The sequence below is a fragment of the Orbicella franksi genome, chromosome 2 (genome assembly GCF_964199315.1).
Source record: "Orbicella franksi chromosome 2, jaOrbFran1.1, whole genome shotgun sequence".
Lineage (NCBI taxonomy): Eukaryota > Metazoa > Cnidaria > Anthozoa > Scleractinia > Merulinidae > Orbicella > Orbicella franksi.
The window spans coordinates 30,219,995-30,237,817 of record NC_138146.1 but is presented as its reverse complement, the minus strand read 5'-3'; the positions used below and the strand labels follow the sequence as shown (position 1 = coordinate 30,237,817).

At 36.5% G+C, this 17,823-nt stretch overlaps 1 protein-coding gene across 5 annotated transcripts in view; it reads left to right on the top strand.

Moving 5' to 3' along the window:
• LOC145479215 (cGMP-dependent protein kinase 1-like) overlaps positions 1-17,823 on the top strand; it is a 58,597-nt gene that overhangs the window by 28,426 nt on the left and 12,348 nt on the right. For all 5 annotated transcript variants that reach the window (XM_081457512.1, XM_081457511.1, XM_081457509.1 and 2 more), the window contains 8 exons: positions 2,882-3,048; positions 3,563-3,676; positions 4,316-4,421; positions 4,572-4,635; positions 5,549-5,626; positions 8,182-8,276; positions 14,824-14,892; positions 15,325-15,414. In XM_081457512.1, coding sequence (XP_081313638.1) covers positions 2,882-3,048; positions 3,563-3,676; positions 4,316-4,421; positions 4,572-4,635; positions 5,549-5,626; positions 8,182-8,276; positions 14,824-14,892; positions 15,325-15,414 — 783 coding nt within the window. The remainder of the gene's footprint in view (positions 1-2,881; positions 3,049-3,562; positions 3,677-4,315; positions 4,422-4,571; positions 4,636-5,548; positions 5,627-8,181; positions 8,277-14,823; positions 14,893-15,324; positions 15,415-17,823) is intronic.

Sequence of the window (17,823 nt, the reverse complement as noted above, 5' to 3'; positions counted from 1 at the left end):
ATACTTATTTATCTTAATTGTGCTTCATGACTTTTCGAGTAGCGAGTGTTCTCTGATATTGACATGGTCACAGCTATCCGCTTGCTCTTGAGCGAGCGACCGCGAGCCGCATATCATCATTTCGTTTCTCTCCCAACGCTTTGAAGTTTATTATGTTTGGGTCGTGAATGAAAGTGCTCATAATTACCACTTTAATTTTATTTTTGTAAAACTGTGATATTTTGTGTTCGATGTTCTCTCATGTTGACCACAATGCAGGTTGTTCAGGCTTTTATTTTATCGTGATATCGATCAAATATTTTTGGTACAACCGAAGCACGCTCCCCTCGTAAAAGAAGGTGGCGTTAAGAAACAACCCTTTAACTGAATATTTCCGGGGTCTGGTTATATTGCTTGCAGCTTGACGGGTCTGTATCAAACGAATCGACCCAAGCCTGGTTAAGACTACTGTTTGCTTGGTGAGTCGAGCCAAAAAGCGCTTGACTTTGTTTATTTCTGTGTTCTGGACGAACTAAAGACATTGGACGGTTGAAAGGAAATTGTTGTATAAGCTCAGTTGGCGAATGTATTGTGAAAATTGACTCTCTTAGTAGGGGTTTGCTTACAGAAGGATATTTACATCTAATGGCTGAAATATGTTAAATAAAAGTTAACTGTGTTTTGAATATAGAAATGTGAGTTTGGATATTCCCGTGAAATTTAGACAGAGAGAGAACAAAGATAAAATGGATTCTAAATTGTAAAGCAAAAAATTTAACCCTGGGGGTAAATCACAGTGGAGAAATAGCCAGGAGTGATTCACGAAAATTTCAAATCCAAATTAGCTTTAGTTTCTCTGTTGTTATGTAAACATTTTGAAGTCGTCTATGTTGTTCCTCGGATTTCTAAATTGCTAGTGGCTTTCTCAATCCGAACATGAGTTAATGAAGTTCACTGTCTTAATGACATTTTCTTTTTGTATCAGAGTATTTATGTGCATGTAATAATAATGTTTAGACCATTCCACATTTCAGGCGTTCGCTTCTGAAATTTTTAATGTCATTCACGCGTGATGCAATTCTAATTTTAAGCTTTTCTCGTATAAATATTGTCGCTTTCTCATTCATGTAACTTTTGCGTTCGTCATAACACTGAGAAATTAATTTTGTAGTGTAGTTTACATTTTCTTGCACTGGGAAAAGTATTGGTACTGGAATTACTTTGATATAGATAGATTACAGAGCAAGGGCTAGATACTTGAACGGATTGGATAATCCGCTCATCTGTAAAGCAATTATCGTTTGGGTTGAAGGAAAATTTAGTGGCTTGTGTACTGCACCTGTTGTATATTTAGATGGCACACATTCTTGGTGAACAAAAGTTAAGTTTTTATTAAAAATAAGGCCCAACTCTGAAGTCAATTTTTTTCTTAAACACACTGTGCTAATATGCTCTTTCAGTTCAAAACATTTTACGTTTGTAATTGCCACTGGTGATGTTACAAGTATGAACCATTAATGTACAGAGCTCTGCTCGTGTAACAACATGCATAAAAAAACACAGACAGAACTTGGAACAAGGTTTACATGTGCAGAGAACATAAAAAATGTTGTATGTGCAGTCAAAATTAAAAAAAAAAAATGTTTTATATGCAAGTGCAGTATTAGGACCTAATCTTAAAAAGTAGCTCTGTAGGTACAAAGGTTACTCCTTCCCAAGAAAGGTCTGAAATAGCTCACTATCTAAATTCTGCAAACATTTATACATTGTACGAGGTAATACAAGAGCTGTGTACACTTATGCTAGATTTTACCTTTGGATGTTAACTCAAAAGGGAATTGATCTTTACAGCATGATTTCTTGGTCAAGTTATTCATCACTTGATAAATAATCGAAACAGTCTTTTAAAATAAAACAATTCACTGACTTTTCACTTTGTTATGAAATTAGCATAGTCATTAGCTAGCAGTGTTTTTATTACCTGAATAGCGAACCAAGGCTTTTCAGTATTTAAAAGAACTACAGTATAAAAATGGTTGGGTGTGAATTTGATATTATCTTTACAAAGAGCTGAACAGGATTGAAGTGGTTAAAAATTACTTTTGTTTAACAGTCTTAAATTGTGACCCTGTGAATAATGAGTTGGTTAAAGTGGGCCTTATGAGCAAGATGATAAGCTTGGAATTTTAATATGCTTTTGCCGTCTGGAGTTGATGTTGTTTTCGTGATAAAAATAGATTTTTTGAGAACTTTGGAAGGAAGTACCTCAGGAGCCATACTACCACAAAATGAAATTGCTCAGTTCTGGGATTTGACCTGCTGTTTAATACACCCACTGTGCTTCTGAAAAATACTCTGAACCTTGATAAAAATTGTCTTTTATTTTTACCTGTTAATGATAATGGATGTTCAAGGCATTTTGTGAAAACCTGGTGTAACACAATTTTGATTATCACTACCAACGCAACCGACTTAGATTAATTACATATTTCTTAATTTTTGAGGCTGTGTTATGTGTTTACCCCGATGCCTTTTTTGTGAGGTCTAATTCTGTGAAACGCTTTCAAAATGAACTCGCTACAATTTTGTGGTGTTTTTCTTAAAACATGAGGAGATTCTCTCACACATTATTGTTTTGAATATATGCTAAAGTAGGTAAAGTTATATACATGTTTTCTGGTTTGAGACCATTCAAAGTCTTTATATACAGGGCTCAATCCAGGAATTCAGACCCAGAAATTGAAAAAAAATATAGATATGGTTTCTTGTGAGAATTATAGTGGGCTTCCACAAGATATATAGCTGAATGCCATCTTGCAAGAGTTTGTTGCCACGTAGTAAGAGGTACATGTGGAGGGTGCGTTAATAATTATATCATGTTTCTGTTCTGCATCTTATTTAGATCTAAAGAACTTATCAAAGATGCAATTTTGGACAATGATTTCCTCAAGAAGTTGGAGTCATCACAAATCCGTGAAGTTGTTGAGTGCATGTATGAGAAGAAATGGAAAAAAGATGAATTCCTCATCAAGGAGGGAGAGTCAGGATCAGACCTTTTTGTGTTGGAAGGTATATAATTATTTTGTGTAATGGTTATCTTGTTTTAGTTTCTTGTGAGAATTGTAGTGGCCTCCAATGAAGTTATCCCTTTTCAAAACCTTAATGTAATGTATGCCAAGGATTGGGTGTGCCCTTGTACTCTGGGGCATATTCAAAACAATAAACAAGTGAACTGTTTTACCTTTTTGCCTTTGAGATAAGTGTGGTGAATGGTCAGGGTTTTCAATAAGTTTTGAAATAGCCGTCTGAGCTAACTAAAGTAGGCGGCAAATGGATGAATTTTTTTAATAATTTGAGTGAAAATACAGGCAAAGTAGGTGGTGGTAAGAGGTAAATTTTGACAAAGTAGGCGGCGATTTTTGCCGGTTGCCGGCTTCTAATGAAACCCCTGAATGGTATTCTTGCATGTGTAAATTATGCCAGTTCAGTCAGAACTTGGCATGTTCCATGATGTAACTGTTCATTTCATAAAAGTAATTGTCCTTTCCTTTGTGTGTTAATGAGACTTTCTTTATATTGCCAGAGGGTAAAGTCAAGGTGATGAAGGAAGGAGCTGTGCTTGGGCAAATGGGGCCTGGCAGAGTGTTTGGGGAACTTGCCATCTTGTATAAATGCCCAAGAACAGCCAGTGTGAAAGGTAAATTACTTGTTATCTATTTAAAGTGTTAAATTTGGTGGATACAAATGCCATCCTGATGTAATTTTTTGTGGCAATGAGGTGACATAAAATCACTTGTTTTTAGACTATACTGTTTGTATTGCCATACAACTCTGGACCATTGGAAAAGTTATTAGCAACATAATTTGGTAAACATAGATATTTTAACCACCTTAGTGAATTTCGAATGCTGACGTTTCTAGTGTTAGCTCTGTGATGGGGAGCTAGTGTTTGAAACCTTTACATTTCTAAATTTGTTGCATGTATGGCAGTTAGTTTACTGTAATCATTTTCAAGTTGGTAATATACTAAGTTTGTTTCTTGCTTGCTGATGTAGCATGAAATTGTGCCTTGTTAAAAGCTACATGCATCATCTCTATCTATATATATCTCACCTCGATTTTGTGCTGTTTAATTGCTGAACAGTAAAGTGTAAAGGAATTTTTGAAGTGCTGCTTGCCAAGATTTTGAACTTGTATTGGTGTCAAGGTGACCATTGGACCATTGGACCATTGGAAAAGTTATTAGCGACATAATTTGGTAAACACAGATTTCTTAACCACCTTAGTGAATTTCGAATGTCAAGGTGTCATACAATCCATTTCTTTTATTTGTTAGCTGAGACTGATGTCAAGATCTGGGCAATTGACAGACAAACCTTCCAGACAATCATGATGAAGACAGGAATTATGAGACAGAAAGAACATATTGACTTCTTGAAAAGGTGCAAAAAATGAGCATTTATATTACTTTATAACTTCTTAGTTGAACTTTAGTATTTGAATTTATTTCCTCATAAGGTCTTTTAAGTTTAAATAAATAGATGAATCAATAAATAATTTTTAACATCACTTGGTTTTATTGTCCCTTTTAGTGTCCCATTGCTGGCTAAGTTACGTGAGGATTTGCTGTCCAAAGTTGCAGATGTCATTGAAGAGGTAAAGCAATAGTTTTAGATGGCAAGTAACTATGTGTGGCCACATTTGTGACCATCATTGACAACAACATTTTCAAGTTGCCTAAGTTGCAGGGTTTTATGGATGTTGCCAAGTCTGTTGTTATATAGAAGCTAATGAACATGTAGTCTAATACATGGTAAAACATTCAAGTATTTTCTATTTTTATTATTAAATGTTTTAGCTTCCAGGTACCTTTTAAATTAATCTCTTTGCTTGGCTTGAAATAAATGATAAGTTAACTCAAAAACTAAAAACAAAACAAGAATCTTGAGGATTACATGAATGTTACATGACTCATCAATAGTTATTAGTACTCAGGTACCACAATTGTGAAAAAGTTATTCATTGACCATGTTGTAGTTTTATTTTTGGTGGGTACATAAAATACAAATTACAATAACCAAGTACTCTGGTATGGCTACTCCATACCAGCAAGAATGAAAATCCTTTAATTCCGTAGCAATAAAACAACTTCTTCACAGATCATAGATCTGCTTCATCCTCTTTGCCTCTTGTTACATGTAGTTCTATTAACTTCTTTATTTTTGAAGGCTTTTCATGGTAAGAGTTGGTTGCAACTGTTAAAATTTTGTTGACCTGTTTAGCTTTTGGTGCCATTGCTATGTACAGGTCTGTACAGTATACTGTAGCTACATATAAATTGGACATTAAAAAAATGCACAAATATTTACAGTACTTTTTTAGATCCAGAAATGCTGGCTAGTACAATGTAACACCATTAAAAAAGACTATTATTAACTATACCTTGATATAATATACATTTTATTTCTTTTTCTGCAAATTCATCATATCAAGGTTTCCACAGTCCCTTAACGCTTCGTTAAATTGAGGTTCCACTGTAGTCTTAAACTGAGTTCTATTTTGACTGCAGGCATTCTATGATGAGGGGGAGTATATCATTCGGCAAGGTGCTAGAGGAGACACATTCTTCATCATCAAGAAGGGAGCTGTAAGTGTTTTCACAATAATTCTTCACAGCTGCTCTACTACATCTTATTGTATTGCAGCTGAACTGATGTTTGTTTTCAATATTGTTTTGTTGTTGTGCAATTTCTAAGGTCACATCTTTTTCTATCACCAGCTTGTTTGCATTAATATTATAAAAGAAATGAAAGGATCAATAGTGCAAATTCTAGTTTTGTATGAATTTCAAAAATTTCTATGAATAGACCAATTTTGATTGATTAAAATTCAGCCTAAAGCAATAGACCTCAGCACAAGGCTCTGGGGAATGACTACAGAGTTTGTGGGGTTTATTCTCCAGAATGTCATGCTGAGGTCTATTGTTTTAGGCTGAATTTTAATTAATCGAAATTGGTCTATTACAAGTATGTGCAAATGCATTTCAATTTGTAATAATAATTATAATCAACCCTCCAAGTTAACTTTTTTCCTTAGTGGCCATTTGGCCACTGACTGTTCAGGTTTGGTCGCCAGTGAAAAATTTTAGTCGCCAAAATATATGCATAAATTAATAGTTAATTAATAATAAATAATAATCTTATTATTATCTAACTGTATTATTAATAACATTTTCCTTGAACCACCAAGTAAATTGAAGTCCCGTTCAGTGAAAGAACTACCTAATGTTGATTCAAATATGCTTTTATTGGGATGATTGATGATCAAATGAAATAGTTTCTGATCACAATGAAAAAGTACTATATTATTGCAACAGTGTTGTCAGTTGATCACAGTTCTCATTCAGTCATGTTAGATTGATGGGCTTTCACTTTCAATAAATCTTTTACAATGGTTATAATAATGTAAATGTACATGCCTTCAAATAGCTCCATTGATTTACAAGTGACACCACATATATCAAAAACCAAAGGTTCAGACTATCTTCATTATACACTCTTGCTTGAGTTTTTAATATTGTATAATCACACTTAAATGGGAACTTAGGAATGACTTGAGCACTCCAAACAAGAGTAAACTTACAACAACAGATTACAAACTCTCCCGTAAATCGACAGACTCTACAACACTGACGCACTAGCGCTGGTTGTGAAATCAACCGTCATCAAAAAGCGTGAGCATGTATGAAGGAAATGTATGTTTACCGCCATTTTTTCCGTGAAAGTATTTGATGAAAATTAAGAAAAAAAGTCGCTTCACAAAACAGAAATATTTGTGTATATCATTTATAATTCACACAACAGGAGCAGTGCAAACGACACAGATTATACCAAGTTAAAATAAGATAGCCTCATTCGCAGCTGAATGGCGGAAAGTTTTCCAATGTTTATCAAGGCGGCATCAAATTCTTGCTGAGACCATAAAGTGAACACTATTTTTACCGTATCGCTTATGATCTTTTCTAAATGTTCAACCTCGTTTTCTGCTTGAATAAGCAAACGATATAAAACTTCATCTGAAAATTAAAGACTGTATTGAAATGGACAGAAAAGTTCACGCTCAAATTGTTTGTCGTTTTGAATTTAATATGTGAACCGTGGAACGCCAATACTCAACGCGAAAATACTTTCACAAGTTTTAGGGCAATCTATAAGACGGATATTTTTTATTGATGAAATTTTTGACAATTTAAAAATAAACCCAGGTTCGTTCACACAAGTGAAATTTCCTTACAACTGCGAGCCGCTTTTCATCACAGTTTTTTTATTTGTAGAATCCCCCGTGCTTGTGTTATCAAGTTTGCTGGAAAGTCAGGTATTTTCGTGTCCAGTGAAACAAAATACGTTTCTCAAATACATCTGGATGTTTCTCAAATATATTGTGGATCCTGTCGCCGTCGAGCTTTCCAAGCTTTTGCAATTCGTCTTCTTTTCGATGGCAAGTGACCGGATTGCGTGCGTTGTCTCACGCTTCCAGGTAAAATTGTCACGTGCCAAAGTTCAGTCGAGTGGAACGAATTTCGTCACGTCCCAAGCTCAACTGAATGCAATTCCTTGATCTTTGTTTACCGTGTAACATTTCATTTTATTCAGTCTCCATTTCTGTTGGTTAAAATCCCACAACAACTAGCTTTGCAAAGTGAATTCTTAATGCTCAGAACGTTTTTCTTTTCGCTCCGGATGATAGTCCGCTCAAGCTCCTGATGCATAGGTCATGTTAATGTTAGTCGCCGAGCTGGCGACTTGCGTTCTAATTTAGTTGCCAGCTCCAAAATTCTAGTCGCCATGGCGACTAAAATGGTCGCAACTTGGAGGGTTGATAATGAGATAAGATTTATACAGCGCTAAAATTATAAAATATTCAAGAGTGCTTTACAATGTAAGATTAAGATTACAGTAAAAATATAAGAAAAGTGTATTTAAGAATAATACAATTTGAAAAGCATATTATAAGACTATGGCATGCTATATGCAAATTTAAAAAAGTAAGTTTGTACTAAATAAGTTAGCATTGCTTAGTCACAGTACTGTAGTTTTGATATCTAGTTGAGATTGTCCCCTATCCACTAATGTTGAACATGCATGTAAGTGTCTAAAGTTGGCAATAGTTGCTGTTTATTAAGCAAAGTGCTTTCCTATATAGGTTAATATCACCCAGCGACCCTCAGTACATGCTGAACCTGTGTTTGTTCGCACTCTTGGAAAAGGTGACTTCTTTGGTGAAAAAGCTCTCAAGGGGTATGTGTTACATCTCTGGCTGCTAATAGCTCAAAAGTATTCTCAGCACTCTAAATGCAAGTTATATATGAATAACCTTGATCTCTCTCTGTTTAGCATTCCCACTCTAAGGACTTAAATTTAAGATGTTCCTGTTTCTATCAAAGACTTCATACAGGGTTTCCACAGGTCAGGAAATTTGCATGAATCAAAATTTCAAGAAAATTGAGTGATGTGATTTCACAGGCAAAGCAGCTGTTCAAAAACATTTACTCACAAAGTCACCCATGAATAGACCATGATGCAGTTTGAGTAATGTTCAACTAGAAATGCCTTGATAACCACCATTTCTTTTAAATTTGTGACATGCAACTTCAATTAATAGCAACTAGAGTTTCGGCCTGAAGGCAAGGTTAGGAAGGAATAAGTTTTGCCAAATGATAAAGTTCTATAGCTTAATTGACAGAAAGTTAAACCAGCCCAGAATAATTGAAGGGGTGAGTGCAAAACCATGCTAAGTGACGATTTGGGTGAAAAAAAAAATTTCGCGAAAGGGCTTGAATTTTTGCATGTGGTCTTCAATGTAATAGAAAAACGCAGCCCTGTATTTTTGTCGCTGGTTTTTGCTTCGTTTTCGAGTTATAACGTATGCAAAAATACTTGGCTTTTCCTAGCCATGTCTTTACGAGTTTATTTGTTGAACAGCAAACAGGCAGACTGTTTATAGTGTATGAAGTCAAAATCAAATCTCACAGCATATATAGAGTGGAAATCTGGGAACAGATTGTTTACGTCGGTTATTGTGACGTGAGCACAACACATGAATCGATCGAGCATCAAACGAAATTCATCGAACAAAAAAGGGATGTGCCGCATTAGAGCTCTGTACGGGTCCGCAAATGATCCCAGGGGCCCGTTTCTCGAAAGCCCCGGAAACTTTTCGGGCCCAGAAAGCCATAGCAAAATCTCGAACCTTGCAATTACAGAGCTGTTTTATTCACATATTCTTAATATGAATAGAGGTTCTCTTCATACGAGAAGTTTCAGGCGTATGCACTTCTCCGTTTTTAGATACAGGTGAACTAAAAATGGCTTTACGGACCCGAAAAGTTTCCGGGGCTTTCGAGAAACGGGCCCCAGGACCGCAAATGATCCTGGACCGCAAATGATCCCCAAATTGAACCGCAAATGATCCCGGACCAGAAATGATCCCCATATTGGACCGCAAATGATCCCGATCAAAAAATAAGGAATGGCGTGGGTTTATATTAGAGGAAGGTGAGAACATATTCAAAAATTATGAACTAAAAAACATGTTCTATCATTTTTACAAAAAAATATTCCACAGTTGCTGTTTTGTTCTTCGAACAGTTCAGATCGTTTTCACGGTCACGGAATAAAAAAAATAGTAAGTCGAAAGCCAACCAATGGAAAAAGCTAAGAAATTGTGATGTTTGCCATAGAAGATAACTAAATAAGACACTTCTCCAAGTTGTAGGCCTGTGCATTTCCCCAAACTTCAGAAATTCGTCATAAATGTTTCCCAGAAATTTACGGAGCCCAGTAAGAAAACGCCATGTTGATATACATCCGTGGTACACCAATATGGCGGCCGGAATGTAGTGTAAACATCTGGAACTTACTTTGGCTTTCCAGGCGACTGATTATCAGCACTAAACAAATAAGCATTTATATAAGCACTTTTCCTAATGCTCTAACTTCTAAAACGGCTCAAAATCATGAGATAAGTATATATTTTTCTACAAACTCGATCGTGGCATTGTGTCACGCAACCTCCACAACACTGAAATTCAAAATGCTCTGGTTTCCAAACGAAGCATGCTAATTGCAAACAGATATAAATATACCGCCTCTTATGCCTGATGAGGATAAAAAACACGTCACGTGAAGACGATCTATTGAATTTAGAAGTCTTAGAAAAACACATACTTGTAAACATTCCCGAAATCCCGGTGGCGATAGTATCAAATATCTATCAAAAAGCTAACTTGTCAAAACGAAACGCAAGCCTTGGCCTTGCTTGGTTATGAAGCTGAACTTCATAACTATAGCTTGGAATTTTGGCTTCTTAGGATACTCAAGTAGTCATTTCCGAGGAATTAAAGCCAAATTACGGCCAAGGAAGAATTACGAAATAAATTTGTTCAAATTTCCAGTGCTACACACTAGGTGTTTTACAGAGTGATGAAGCGTTGTAGGTTTGTGGGTCTACTCAGGTGACAGCGTCTTCCTTAATAGTTGCTTCATGGTTAGATTTTAGTTTAAAACTTAAGACAAGTGGCGTTAATGGCTGATAAAATGTGATTTAACTATAACACCGAAATATCAATGTTTAACAAAGGAGGATATGTAGCGTATGTTGCACTGATCATAATTTTACTGAGAATTACAAAGAAATGCAAGCCAAGTCGTGTTTTGATGATTGAGTGGTATATTCATAACATCGTAGTTAGCAACAAAATTTAGTCGAAAGTATGAAAAAAAAAGCAAGTGAGCCATTATAATAATAAAAAACATTGGTACTCACGTATGCCAATTCCCTATCCACACCATCCCACCATCCATGCCATTCGTTATTTTTTAGTCAGGATCATTTGCGGTCCGTATCGGGGATCATTTCCGGTGCGGGATCATTTGCGGTCCAATTTGGGGATCATTTGCGGTCCGGGATCATTTGCGGTCCTGGGATCATTTGCGGACCCGTACAGCTCTGTCAACTGATATCTTAAGCATTGTTTTAAAGTACCTTGCATGCCTGCCTGGTGGTTGAGAGGTATCATAAAGTCTCGATAAACCCGTAAGTCATCAGCACGTTTTAAAGAATCAAAATGTGTTCTGAAACTTCGAAGGCAGCTGATATACCGTAATCGTGTTATCGGCGTTCGAAGTCAGATCGAGCCAGGCAGCAAAGTCCAAGAGCAGTTCTTGCCCAAGAAAAATACCCTCTGGTGAGTCGTGGCCCATTTGCCAAGCGTTGCTAGCGTCAAAGTTTGAAAAGCGAGAACTGGTTTTAGAGTGATAAAATTTGTCTTGTATCGACCGCCATGTTTTCCCGCGCACGAGGTGTAAAGACCCTTCCCGGCATGCATTGCGATCACGTTCTGCGGATGTTTCTCGAACTGGTAACTAGATTGTTTAAACATAAGAATGGTCAACAAGTAGCGATCGATTGTAACATAGATCTGTGATCCAGGTTGTGTTGATTTTATTTCAAATCGGCATGATCTGTAGTGTTTTGAGCTTCTGGGATCAGCGGACATGCAGATGTATGGAGACCCGTACGTTGTGGAGAAGGGTTAATCTGTTAATCTGTCAGCCCTATTTATAGCGCGTTTTCACGTGAAATTAACATCATTGAGCTTATAAGTTGCGTGAAATTACCATTTTGCTGTTTCCTAAGTGAAACTAGCATCCTTGCCTTCAAGCGTTAACGTGAAATCAACATTTTAACCTATTTAGACCTGAAATTAACATCATTGAGCTTATGCGCTACGTGAAATTGACATTTTGCTGGTTTCTAAGTGAAACCAACATCCTTGCCGTCACACGTTAACGTGAAATCAATATTTTAACCTATTTAGACCTGAAATCAACATCATTGAGCGTATGCACTGCGTGACATTGACATTTTGCTGGTTTCTAAGTGAAACCAACATCCTTGCCGTCACGCGTTAACATGAAATCAACATTTTAACCTATTTAGACCTGAAATCAACATCATTGAGCTTATGCGCTGCGTGAAATTGACATTTTGTTGGTTTCTAAGTGAAATCAACCTCCTTGACGTCACGCGTTAACGTCAAATCAACATTTTAACCTATTTAGACCTGAAATCAAAATCATTGAGCTTATGCGTTGCGTGAAATTGACATTTTGCTCGTTTCTAAGAGAAATCAACCTCCTTGCTGTCACATGTTAACGTGAAATCAACATTTAAACCTTTTTTGACCTAAAATCAACATTTTTGAGCTTATACGTTGCGTGAAATTGACATTTTGCTGCTTTCTAAGTGAAATCAAAGTCCTTGCGGACGCGGCGGGCCGATCCTTTGTTATGATAAACCGAGGCGAGACTTCGACTTATAACAAAGGCTTGGCTTGGCTATTATAACAAAGGATCGGCTCTGTTTATCATAACAAAGGCCCGGCTTCGTTTATTTGAAGACCTCGGTGGGAAAAGGGTGCTAGGTATTTTAATCAAAAGTGAACTTTGTCGAAAACGCTCCAAATTTCGCATGCAGTTTTGTTTAGGTATGTTTAACAATGTCCCGTAGTTTTTTCCGCTAAGCTTCGCTTCGTTTTCGAGATATTGCGTATGCAGAAAAACCACTTGGTTTTCCTAGCAGCGTCTTTATAAACGAAGCAAAAACCAGCGACAAAAATACAGGACCATGTTTTTCTATTACATTGAAGACCACATGCAAAAATTCAAGCCCTTTCGCAAAAATTTTTTTTTTCACCCAAATCGTCACTTAGCATGGTTTTGCACTCACCCTTCAATTGTGGAAAGTGCATCTTGAGGCTTCCCTAGGTTAATGGGGGGCTTTGGCCCCATTGCAAAATTTGGACTTCCAGCTTCCAAATCCTGGCTAAAAGCCTTGCAGTAGATGAAACAATACCATGTGCTGACAAGTTTCAGCTGTGCTGAACAGTAGCTGTTAAGAGGCTGTCTCTGTAAGGACCGACCACAGATTTTACTTTGAAAATTTGATTTTTCTCATAAGCTGGGATTTCGAAGCCCTTACCTAGTCAATCACTAAAATGAGTTTTATTTCATTAAAAATTCCAATTGAAGTTTTCTAGGATTGATTGAAGTTCGGTCCGCTCGACACAAGTTTCATGCCCGCGGAAACTGGAAAAATAGCACGTATTGCCGACGCTCTAAAAAAAATAATATTCGCTCAAAAGTCCCAATTCTTTTTTTCAACTATAGATATATCATAGCAGTTTGTTTAGCCATGTTGCAATTATAATTCAATGTTGTTCCTTCAATGGTTAAAAGAAGATTTTCTACCCGTTAAATCAAGTTTTGAACCAAACGCGAAAATAGCTCTACTTTGAAGGCACGTTTCAAAAATGTGGCACCTGTTTGAAACTGCTGAACTACATGAATAGAAAGTATAAATGTCCCTTAATTTAAAACAATAATAAAATTTGTCTGCTCACTGGGTTTTCAAAACTAACGACCGCTTAAAGTTCAGGAAATTTTGAAAATAATCTGATGAGTAACTAATACACTCGCCTTCGTAAAGTGCTCCGATAAATTCCCGTAAATCTCTTACCTGGCTTCAAGATTAAAGTTTTGGTCCTTTGTAGCGATCCTTGAAACCTAGGTAGCATTAAAACTGCCAGCTTTTCCTTCCAACTGTAGGTTTACATATAAAGTAGATCTATACATTCCTCATTTGTGTTGAGTGTGACCGTCACATACTTCGATGTTCTTTGTATTACTGACCATTGTTTTCCTCGAAGCCGGTTTAATCATGTAGACTCCTCTTGAAAGGTTTGTAGAAGCACTCTTTTGGACAACTCTCGGCACACATACATGTATGAACAGTAAACGGTGATTCAGGAAGCCAAGGAAGGATTGATAAATGCCACGGCCATTTTGTGTTTACAACAAGTGATTTAGTTCCCAATCTTCCCGTGAGTATAACGGGAAGATTGGGAAGGAAACAGTTGGAAGGAAAAGCTGGCAGTTTTAATGCTACCTAGGTTTCAAGGATCGCTACAAAGGACCAAAACTTTAATCTTGAAGCCAGGTAAGAGATTTACGGGAATTTATCGGAGCACTTTACGAAGGCGAGTGTGTTAGTTACTCATCGGATTATTTTCAAAATTTCCTGAATTTTAAGCAGTCGTTAGTTTTGAAAACCCAGTGAGTGGACAAATTTTATTATTGTTTTAAATTAAGGGACATTTATACTTTCTATTCATGTAGTTCAGCAGTTTCAAACAGGTGCCACATTTTTGAAACGTGCCTTCAAAGTAGAGCTATTTTCGCGTTTGGTTCAAAACTCGATTTAACGGGTAGAAAATCTTCTTTTAACCGTTGAAGGAACAACATTGAATTATAATTGCAACATGGCTAAACAAACTGCTATGATATATCTATAGTTGAAAAAAAGAATTGGGACTTTTGAACGAATATTATTTTTTTTAGAGCGCCGGCAATACGTGCTATTTTTCCAGTTTCGGCGGGCATGAAACTTGTGTCGAGCAGACCGAACTTCAATCAATCCTAGAAAACTTCAGTTGGAATTTTTAATGAAACAAAACTCATTTTAGTGATTGACTAGGTAAGGGCTTTGAAATCCCAGCTTATGAGAAAAATCGAATTTTCGAAATAAAATCAGTGGTCGGTTCTTACAGAGACAGCCTCTTAAATCTTGTTTCTACAATTTGGAATCATTTCATGCTGCTTGTATAGGATTTTTAACAGTATCACGAGACAGGGCAGGTGTATGCACAACGTGTTTTTACATGTACATACATCATTTGGTCATTCTTTTATATGGAAGGCTTATTTTGGTATTTATTTTTTACAGAGAGGATCTGCGAACAGCTAATTGCATAGCAGCCAAAGGAGGTGTCCATTGTTTAGTGTTAGATAGAGAGTAAGTATTCCTTAGTTCATGTTTTGAGTGATTAGCAATGTTATGTGAACTTTCTATAGTTAAATCATACCGCAATGTAGTTATTGCTTACTAGTAGTTTTACATTCGTGTATATCACATGGCTGCCACTAAACTCATGAAACTTAGAGACTTGTGTTGCTTTCATAGTTAGGAAATTGTCATTATAAGAATATCTTTTGACGTCTTGGTAGCTGATTATAAATATGAATTATTTAGGGTTGAAATCAGATTTTTTTATGTTTGATCAACACCATAACTTGAAAAGAAAATGCCACGTGACCAAAATGCAGAGGTTGATATTTCTGTATGCAACAGGTTTTCAGATGTTAAATTCCTCTTTTGGGTGAGTTTCACCACATTTTTTCAGGCCCTGTCAGGATGTTAACCATTATCTTCATTTTACTTGTTTAGAGCTTTTGAAGCATATATTGGTAGTTTAGAAGACATGAAGACAGACAAATATAGTGACAAGGAGAGGGGAGTTGAACCTCAGATTGCAAGGTAATGTCAGTTCTCTTCTTATTGTTGCAAATAATAGAGTTAATTTGCAGACATTTGTGAAATCAAATTTTTGTTATCTTCATGAATGTGTGCTGTTTGTGAGGTGATCAGGTAGCAAGAGTTGAGGTAGGTTGCTATCTCTGATCTGAACAAGTGAATGATTTAGTTTCTTTGATTCTTAACTGTATTTGCATAACTAATCAAAAGTATTGGTGACGCAAAGTTATTGAAGAGTTGTTGAAAACCCAGGTGAGCATACTGACTGATAAAAAATCAAAACATTTTTTGGGAATACTAACACTTTGGATTGGAAGATGAAAGTTTTACTAATCACTTCATTGTCCAAGAATCAGTTCCACAACTGCAGCAGTGTTTCTACCAGAGCGTGCCATTGCAGGAATCCTGTGACAATCAGAGATGGCCCCCAGAAAAACGAAAAAAGGGCCAATTTGGTCCTTTCCTTTTACAAGAGTGCAGGCTTAACACAGGCATAATATTTTAAAAGCCATCCCAGGGCTGGAAATTGTGATCGATACGGTCACCAATGCAACAAGCATTTCATCCTTGGCGACCAAAAATTCTGGTTTAGTCGTCTTAGTACAGCATAATGGCGACCACATTTCTCTGTGTTGACGATCAATAACGGTTATTTTGTCACACATTATGTCCTTCTAGAAAATCATATTGAAAGATCTTTGTTTCTAAAACATTCAACATAAGAAAATAAGTCAATCTGTCCTTTTGCTTTGCTGTATTGATTCTCTCATGTCAGAAAACTTCCAAATGACTGACCAAGTTTGAAATTGCCCTATAATGCATTGCAAACCCTTGATCATTGACTACGTCATGTAGGCCTAAGGATTGTTCTCTTGTAATGCACGGATCCTTCATACTAGTATCTGATTCAAAAGAAACTTTATGGAGTAGAAACCCTCCAAAAATCACTTACTATTAAATTTTATCATAGATCCTAATACACTGTTTTATTTTCCTTGGTACTGTGATGCATTTTTTCCTTCTGTAGCTTTCAGTTTATTGGCCCCTTTCCTAAAAAATTGGCCCCTAAAAAAGATCTTCAGGGGCCACTTTGGCCCTCAAGTAAAATTTTCTGGCTGAAACACTGCTGCAGCATACTTTTTACCATGCAAACCATTTTCAAGAAATCTTGTAAAGACAAATTCCAGATCCTTGTTACTGGTGTCTGTCCCTCTATCAGCCATGACCGAAATAAAGTGTGATCCAGTCAGCTACTAAGGTTAACCAGACAAATGCCCTTTTCCATTTTTGTCAGAATGTTCACACTCTGTTCTTGTTTACATTTTCCTTCATACTGCTCCTGGAGTCTTCTGTAGCAGTGTTCAACACTATGCTTTCTATACATTCTTTTTTGTTTTCATCAATCTACTGTGGACATCTTCTTCACTGTACTTTTGGGTGGCAGTCTTTTTTACAAAATCCAAGCAGCGATCTCTGCAGCTGATCTTTATGACACAGGGCTGTCAATAAGGGCTGCAACCTGTAACACCAGTTACAGCTGAGTATGTTTGATGGACCCTTGATGTTACGGGTGAACTGGCCTGTAGTTGATACAATTCACCCATAAAGTAACAAGTTTGGTATGGGTGTGAAGATCAAGGCTACAGGTGAATTAAAACTTAATGACAGCCTGGTGACAAACAGGGCACACTGATCATGAATCAGCCACTTCCACAGGAAAAAAAAAGACCCAAAGCAAAAAAGATGGCGGAAGTAGTAAGGTCGTGTCCACTTCTCTTCATCCCATTAATAGGCCTGATTGCCTTGAGTTCTGTGAAGTAAGGATTTTCATGTTGATTGTACAGTATCTGTTAAAATGAGAAATAGTTCAAGACAGTTCTAAAGCAATCTGGTGCAAAAAGAAACAACATCAGCCTTTCATAAAAATTAATATTTTTTTCTAAGAGGATTTTCTCTGTATGATAATTTTAAAGAAATTTTCCTTAGCATGTCTGGTTTCTGGGATGCATGTTTACTAACTACTAACCACTGGTTAACAGGTTACCATTAAATTTGAGCACTGATAGCGAAAAATCTTTACTGACGAGAATTTTTATTAGTATTGCTGGTTGCTAACTAAAGGACACTAATCGTAAGTCTTTGCCAGAGCATGAAATGCCAGTTTCAGGCAAGGTTTCAATAGTTAACATTACCAATCCCTAAACCTTTCAGATATGTCCAGGATTGAATGCTGATGAGATTCAAAGTCCTTATGATGAGCATCATAATGTGTCCTCATTGGTTAAAAGTCACCAAAACACACACAATTCTGTCAAATATGAAGTAATATAAAAATGTCAAATAACCCTGCCAAATATGAAGTACTAATTAAACAATACTTGCATTCAATCCTGGACATACATGTAAGCGAAA